Source organism: Chiloscyllium plagiosum, chromosome 13 (genome assembly GCF_004010195.1).
Source record: "Chiloscyllium plagiosum isolate BGI_BamShark_2017 chromosome 13, ASM401019v2, whole genome shotgun sequence".
NCBI lineage: Eukaryota > Metazoa > Chordata > Chondrichthyes > Orectolobiformes > Hemiscylliidae > Chiloscyllium > Chiloscyllium plagiosum.
The window spans coordinates 53174810-53183169 of record NC_057722.1 but is presented as its reverse complement, the minus strand read 5'-3'; the positions used below and the strand labels follow the sequence as shown (position 1 = coordinate 53183169).

General features: G+C 38.6%; 1 protein-coding gene across 1 annotated transcript in view; it reads right to left on the bottom strand.

Annotated features, from left to right (window-relative positions):
• LOC122556036 (uncharacterized protein PB18E9.04c-like) overlaps positions 1–8360 on the bottom strand; it is a 54541-nt gene that overhangs the window by 14443 nt on the left and 31738 nt on the right. The window contains exons 8-12 of the mRNA XM_043702422.1: positions 6727–6873; positions 5786–5935; positions 4696–4842; positions 3411–3560; positions 1965–2111 (exon numbers count right to left, since the gene is read on the bottom strand). Of these exons, the coding sequence (XP_043558357.1) occupies positions 1965–2111; positions 3411–3560; positions 4696–4842; positions 5786–5935; positions 6727–6873 (741 nt within the window). The remainder of the gene's footprint in view (positions 1–1964; positions 2112–3410; positions 3561–4695; positions 4843–5785; positions 5936–6726; positions 6874–8360) is intronic.

Sequence of the window (8360 nt, the reverse complement as noted above, 5' to 3'; positions counted from 1 at the left end):
GTTGGTTTGTTTGTAGATTATGTTGTTGAAGGTGAAGTGGGTGGTGAGGCACAGGTCCACTAGCTTCATGACGTTTTCATTGGCAATGTGATTGATGGTGGTTGGGGTGTGTGAGATGGTCTCTTCTAAAAGTACAGTGTTTCCTTTGCCAGGTCGATGTTGATGGAGGTGAACAGTGCTGTTACGTCGAATGAGATCATTGTTTCATCTTCCTCTATTTTGGTGTTTTTGTTGATTTTTAGGAATTCCTGGGTGGAGTGGATGGAGTGCTGTGACTCGTCTACTAGGTATTTCAGTCTCGTGTGTAGTTCTTTGGCCAGTCTGTAAGTTGGTGTTCCGGGTAGCGAGAATATGGATCTGAGGGGGGGCTCCTGGGTTTATGGATTTTTGGTAGTCTGTAGAATCGTGGGGTGTTGGTCCCGTCTAGTTGCATTTTCTTGAATTCAGTCTTGTTTAATTGTCCGGAATGGTGTAATTTTCTTTGGAGATATGTAATTTTGTTTCCTAGTTGAGGGGTCGGGTCTAGCGCCACCTGTTGGTAGGTGTTGGTGTCTGTGAGTAGTGCATTGGCTTTCTCTATGTAGTCCTTTCTGTTCAGGATGACTGTGAGCTGACCTTTGTCTGCAGGTAATATAACGATGTTTTGGACTTTTTTGAGGTTTTCTAGGGCTTTCTTTTCTTGTGCGTTCAGTTTGTTTCCTTCCCTCTTTCGGCTTAGAGTAGGTGCAACTGTCTGTCTGATCGTTTGTTGTGTTTCTTCCATGAGTTTGTTGTCCATCAATGTGGTTTCTAATGCCGCTAGGAAATCCTTCTGGTCAGCGTCTCGGTAATTGAAATTTAGTCCTTTTATTAGTACCGCTTTTTCTGTGTCTGTTAGGGTTCGGTCTGATAAGTTCTTTATCCATGCCCCTGTGTTATCGGTTTTGTCTTTTATTTCTGGCCACAGAGAAGATGCACGATGGCTTAGTGGTTAGCACTGCTGCCTCATAGCATCAGGGACCTGGATACAATTCCAACCTTGGGTGACTGTGTGGAGTTTGCAAATTCTTCCCATGTTTGCGCAAGTTTCCTCCAGGTGCTCCAGTTTCTTCCCACAGTCCAAAGGTGTGCAGGTTTTGTGGATTGGCCACATTAAATTGCTCATGGTGTTCAGGTATGTGCAGACCAGGTGGACTAAAATGCAGGGTTACAGGATAGGTAAAGGGTGGGACTGTGTAGGATGCTCTTTGGAGGGATTGGTGTGGACTTGATAGCCTGCTCCATATTGTCGGGATTCCATAATTCTCTGAAGAATGTCTATGCCCCAACAATTCCCAAATATGACTAAATCAAAATTTATTCTTGAATTATAAATGAGATGAATCTTAATAGCTATGGCATGATGTTTATGAGGAGGTTGTTATAAATGATATTAGTACATGAAAAGATTAATTAACACACAAAAATGTATAAATTGAGCAGGTTATAATGAAATGTTCCTAGGAGACGCTCATCAGTTAAATCTGACTGGTGTTTGCTGTAAAAGATAGTTAGAACATGAAAGGCTTAACTTACACCATAAAATAATGCTAATGTAGATATATTGAACCACTCCAAGGAGGTGATGGTCAGTTGTTCAGTTGTTTGAGTAATTAACACAATGTTTCAGCAGTACGTGTCCTTAAGTATAACTTCCAGTCTTAGAAAAGGTTCTCATGCATTTGAGATGTAATGTAATTGCCTTTAGCACATTTATATCATGATTTACAATAAGGACAATTATGAAGAATAATGTTGTTCAGTGTTGATTTTCCAGCTTTGGTTCTGAGGCAATTAAGCATAATCCATTTTCAATTCAGTATAGGATTGGCATGAATTGAATGAATGTAAAAACCATCAGGTTAATATAGCTGTTACAGAAAAGGTCCAATGCATATTAATACCCACTGATACAGAACTGAATGCAATCATTGATGTGGACTCACTTGTTTTTGGCTGAGTGGAACTCTGTGTCCTTCTTGGTTCTGGTGTACTTGTTGGTGCTGTTGTGAATGTGAAGTTGGATTTTGTACTTAATGATTGGACAGGTGAAGAAGTTGCTTCAACAGATGTAGTCAAAGTACTTGAGGTATCTGTGTAAACGAAAAAATTAATGTAAGGATTTTTTTTTAAAGATCAAAAGCTGAGCCATATTCTTACTTCATTAAGACCAAGAGCACTTTCTGTGGATAAAAAAAGTTGGTATGTTCAATCAAAATCCCTTTGGGACCGATGAATTACTTTACTGGCAACGATTATGAGTCAAGAAGACTTAATCTGGAATGAAATCAATTATTTTTGAGACAATCAGTAGGAATTGGTTACTACAGCAGACTCTCCTGCTTCTCAGATGCTGCCTGACAGGCTGTGCTTTTCCAGCACTATACTCTCGACTCTGATCTCCAGCATCTGCAGTCCTCACTTTCTCCCTGCGAAAGAACGCTGTCTAATTCTTGTTGCTGTTAAACTGTTTACTGTGAACGTGTTTGTTGCTGTGGTCTCACTTGTTAATATTGGTGTTGAAATCTCTATATTTGACGGTTCCGATGTACTTGTTGGTGCAGTTATGGATCTCAAGACTGGTATTGTACTTGCTGATTGTCCAGATGTTGACAATGTTTCAGCAGGAGTACTTGTAGAAACACTTGATTTAGTTGTGTAAACCAAATCAAAATTTAGTCTTGAATTACAATATCTGCTAACTTTAATTATTCCATGCAATTCCCCGATATTAAAATGTGAAAAAACATTTGTTATGTATGCCAGTTAGGACATGAAAGGGTTAATTAACACCAAAAGATAATGTTCATCTCACAGGCACTATTCCTGGAAGGTGCAAAACAGTCGCTCAGTTGTTTCTGAGCTTTTACCCGATCATTTCATGAGCAGCAATGTGCATTTACTCTTAAATTTAGCCTATATCTGGTCGACGTGGACAAGTTGGACGGAAGGGTCTGTTTCTGTGCTGTACATCTCTATGATTCTAAAGGATCTCATCCATTTGAAATGTACTGTATGCATTATGCACTAAAATGTTTTCTTTATTGAGAGTGAGTCTGACATCCGTGAAATACTCTGTGTGGGCATCCTTCTCAAGTTTGAGTCAGTAGTTTACCAAACAAAATTAAAGAGAATATGACATAACTAACAATATTCTATCACAATTTACAGTCAGGACTAATTTGAAGTATGACATTCTTCAAAGATGCTTTCCAGCTCAGATTTTGAGGCAATGAAACATAATCTGTTTTACCTTCAATGATAATTTTGGCAGGAGTTGAGTTATACTCCATATCATCAGATTAAAATAGCTGCTACAGTAAAAATTCTGATGCTTATTATTTCCTGTCATTATAGAAATGAAGCTAGTCGTTCAGTTGGTAAGAACTCACTTGTTATTGGTGGAGTGGAAGTCTGCGTACCTGTTGGTTCTGATGTACTTGTTGGTGGATTTGTGGATGAGGAGGTTGGTATTGTAGTTGTTGAATGTACAGATACTGAAGATGATTCAGTAGGAGTAGATGTGAAAACACTTGATGTACCTGTGCAATAAAAATCAATATTTGGTCTTGAATTACAACATGAACTGAATCTTAACTGCCCCATGAAATGACATCGAATCACTACAGTGTGGAAGCAGGCCATTCGGCCTCTCGAGTCCACACCAACCCTCCGAAGAGCATCCCACCCAGACCACAAACCCCATACTATCCCTTTATCCCTGCATTTCCCATGGCTACAGCTGGACACTATAGGCAATTTAGCATGGCCAATCAACTTAACCTGCACATTTTTCAACTGTGGGAGGAAACCCATGCAGACACGGAGAGAATGTGCAAACTCCACACAAACAGTTGCCTAAGGGTGGAATCGATCCTCAGTCCCTGGCACTGTGAGGTAGCAGTGCTAACCATTAAGCCACTGGGCCACCCACAATCTTAAATTCTGAGCAAAATTTGTTATGTACAACAGTCAATCTGTGAAAGAGTTACTGCAATTGTAGTTGGTACATTCGGACTGTTAGTACATCAAAGTTTTCACTAAAAACAAAATATTACGTCCATCCAGAACTTTTTGTTTTGTTCTGAGGAGGTGCTAATCACCACTTAAATTCTCTGTGAGATTTTTCCCGCTTGTTTCATGTGCATTATTAATATACACTAACTCTTAAATGCAGCCCAATTTCACACAAATTACAATTATGCATGTCACATAAAATGCATCTATTATGTAATAGTACTATTCTGTTGAATGGAAGTGAGCTTAACTTTGGTTACACATGTTTTATGGCCTTTATTCTTTGCTTTAAATCACTAACTTACAAAATGAACTTAGCCAGAACATAGACTGACGACAGTGAATCTATTCAAGGCATTAAAGATGGGACTACACGATTTTGTATACTAAAAAAAATAAAGGTTTTGACACCTATTTCTAGAATGAGTCATTACTTATAACAAAATCTCTTCAAGACATAAGGTTGGTCACTGATATTTTTTGAGCTGTGATTCTGAAACAACAAGGACAATATGTTTAATTTCAATGATAAAGTTTGTACAATTTGAAATATTTTCCAAACCATCAGAATAAAACAGCTGCTACAGGCAAACGTCTGACTCTTATTAGTTCCTGTTGATATAAAACTGAAAACAGTTGTTGAGTTTGGTATGGACTCACTTGTTGTTGCTGGCTGAGTGGAAGTCTGCGCACTTGTTGGTTCTGATGTATTTGTTGGTGGAGTGGTGGATGTAGAGGTTGGTATTGTAGTTGTTGATTGTACAGATGAAGATGTTTCAGCTGGAAGAGTCAAAGCACTTGAGGTAGCTGTCAGAAACAAGATCAATGTAAAGGTTTTTTTTTAAAAAAGCAGGAGCTCAACTATGCTCATCCTTCATTAAAGCAAAATTTTATTTCCTTTAGATTGAAGGTTGCCAGTTTCATTCAGGATGCCTTTTCTATTCATAAGTGGTGAAATGTTATTTTACTTACTGTGATTATGAGTCAACATTGTCTAATCTGCTTTTGATTCAATGATAAAATCAGGAATTAATTGGATTATTTGTGATCCCACCAGCAGGAATTTGCTGCTGTAGAACAGATCTGATGCTTTCTCATTCTTGGTTGTCATACTGTTTAAATGTGAGATGTTGAAATGTGAGAGGGGTTTGTTTTATGACAGTTGAGAAATCAAAGGATTCACTAACAACAAAGTGTAGAGTCGATCTAGCAGGTTATTTTGAATTGTGCGTAGGTTGTCCTAACCAATAGTTCAGTTGTCTCTGAGTTTTCACCTGAATGTTTCAGCAGCACTTATCCTTAATGTAGCCTTCGGTCACACAATCAGCCCTGTTGCATTTGAGATATAATTAATCTATTATACAATAAAACTATTTTGTTTTTATGAGAGAGCCTAACATCTGTGCAATACTTTGTGTATATATCCTGTTCCACTTTGAATAAGTAGTTTACCAAGCTAAATTAACCTCTACTCCAGTCCATGACTGAATCTAATAATGGCACCAAAGAAAGAGCCACTGGACATGATTTCATGGGATAGTGTACCAACAAAGATGGGCATTTTGAGATTTATAGCAACATCATACTATGATTTACAATCAGTAAAATTTTGAGGAATGATGTTGTTTGCTGTTGTTTCCCAACTTTGGCAGGAGTTGTATTATTTTCCACACCTTAAAAATAAAACAGCTGCTGCAGAAAAGGTGTCAAACTTTAACAGTTGCTGTTGTTCTGGTTAGTGTGGACTCACTTGCTGTTGCTGGAGTGGAAGTCTGCGCACTTGTTGGTTCTGGTGTACTTGCTGGTGGAGTTATGGATGTGAAGGTTGTTATTGTAGTTGTTGATGGTAGAGGTGTTAAAGATGATTTAGTAGAAGTAGGTATTGAAATTCTTGATGTACCTGTGCAATAAAAATCACACTTTAGTCTTGAATTACAACACGAGCTGAATCCTAACTGTCCCATTTGCAATATGTTCAAATCTGAGAGGTAATTTTGCACGTGACAGTTTAGCCATGAAAGGATTGACTAACTCCAATAAAACAATGACCAGCTAACAGATTATTTTGAACTTCTTAGGAGATGCAAAACAGATGTTTAAGTTTCTCTGTGTTTTTTACCAGAATGTTCAGCAGCAGTAATGTGCAATTACTCTTAACTGTAATTGCACCAACAATGACACCAACAGGTTCAGGCATTTAAAAGATGATTAATCTTTTATGCAATAAAGCTATTTTGTTTTTTATAAGGGAGCATAACTTCTGTTAAACATTTTGTATGTATCACTCAGCTGTTTTGAATTGCTAATTTACAGAAATAAATTACCCAGAAGATGAATAAACATCAGTGAATGTATTCAATACATTATAAAGGAAGTAGATCATGTGACTTCATGATTTTGTGTACAGACTTAGATGAGGGTTTGACACATTTCAAGAATATATCATGACTTATAATATAATTCCATTTAAGAAACTGTTGTCCCCTTTAAGAAACTGGTCACTGTTGTTTATCAAGCTGTTAATCTGAGGCAACAAGTCATGTTACATTTAATATCAATGACAATGTTTGTCAGAGTTGAATTATTTTCCATACAATTAGAATAAAATAGCTGTTGCAGGAAAGGCCTGATGCTTATTAGTTCCTGTTGTTATAGCACTGAATACAGTTGTTCAGCTGGATGTGGACTCACTTGCTGTTGCTGGCTGAGTAGAAGTCTGTGTGCTTGTTGGTTCTGATGTACTTGTTGGTGGAGTGGTGGACGTAGAGGTTGGTATTGTAGTTGTTGGTTGTACAGATGAAGCTGTTTCAGTTGGAAGAGTCAAAGCACTTGAGGTAGCTGTCAGAAACAAGATCAATGTAAAGGTTTTTTTTAAAAAAAGCAGGAGCTCAACTATGCTCATCCTTCATTAAAGCAAGATTTTATTTCCTTTAGATTGAAGGTTGCCAGTTTCATTCAGAATGCCTTTTCTATTCATAAGTGGTGAAATGTTATTTTACTTACTGTGATTATGAGTCAACATTGTCTAATCTGCTTTTGATTCAATCATAAAATCAGGAATTAATTGAATTATTTGTGACCCCATCAGCAAGAAATTGCTGCTAAAGAAGAGATCTGATGCTTTCTCATTCTTGGTTGTCATATTGTTTAAATGTGAGATGTTAAAACGTGAGAGGTGTTTGTTTTATGACAGTTAGAATATGAAAGGATTCACTAACAACAAACAGGTTATTTTGAATTGTGCGTAGGTTGTGCTAACCAATAGTTCAGTTGTCTCTAAGTTTTCACCAGAATGTTTCAGCAACACTTACTCTTAATGTAGCCTTCGGTCACACAATCAGCCTTGTTTCATTTGAGATATAATTAATGTTTGTGAGAAGATTTGTAGCTCGGGTGCTCGTTGCTGTGGTTCTGTTCGCCGAGCTGGAAGTTTTTGTTGCAAACGTTTCTTCCCCTATCTAGGTGACATCCTCAGTGCTTGGGAGCCTCCTGTGAAGCGCTTCTGTGGTGTTTCCTCCGGCATTTATAGTGGCCTGTCCCTGCCGCTTCCGGTTGTCAGTTTCAGCTGTCCGCTGTAGTGGCCGGTATATTGAGTCCAGGTCAATGCGTTTGTTGATGGAGTTTGTGGATGAGTGCCATGCTTCTAGGAATTCCCTGGCTGTTCTTTGTTTCGCTTGCCCTATAATGGTAGTGTTGTCCCAGTCAAATTCATGTTGCTTGGCGTCTGCGTGTGTGGCTACTAGGGATAGCTGGTCGTGTCGTTTCGTGGCTAGTTGATGTTCATGGATGCGGATCGTTAGCTGTCTTCCTGTTTGTCCTATATAGTGTTTTGTGCAGTCCTTGCATGGGATTTTGTACACTACATTAGTTTTGCTCATGCTGGGTATCGGGTCCTTTGTTCTGGTGAGTTGTTGTCTGAGAGTGGCTGTTGGTTTGTGTGCTGTCATAAGTCCTAATGGTTGCAGTAGTCTGGCTGTCATTTCAGAAATGTTCTTGATGTATGGTAGTGTGGCTAGTCCTTTGGGTTGCGGCATGTCCTCATTCCGTTGTCTTTCCCTTAGGCATCTGTTGATGAAATTGCGAGGATATCCGTTTTTGGCGAATATCCTTGTATAGGTGTTCCTCTTCCTCTTCACAACACCCCCAGATTCTATGGACTACCTAAAGTGCACAAACCAGACATCCCACTCAGACCCATAGTATCACTACCAGGGACACCATCACACAAACTGGCTGAAGAACTACAGCAGAAACTGAAACAACTGATCAGCGGATCCAGACACTCTAAACAATCAACACATGAATTCTTGGACATCATCAGAAAT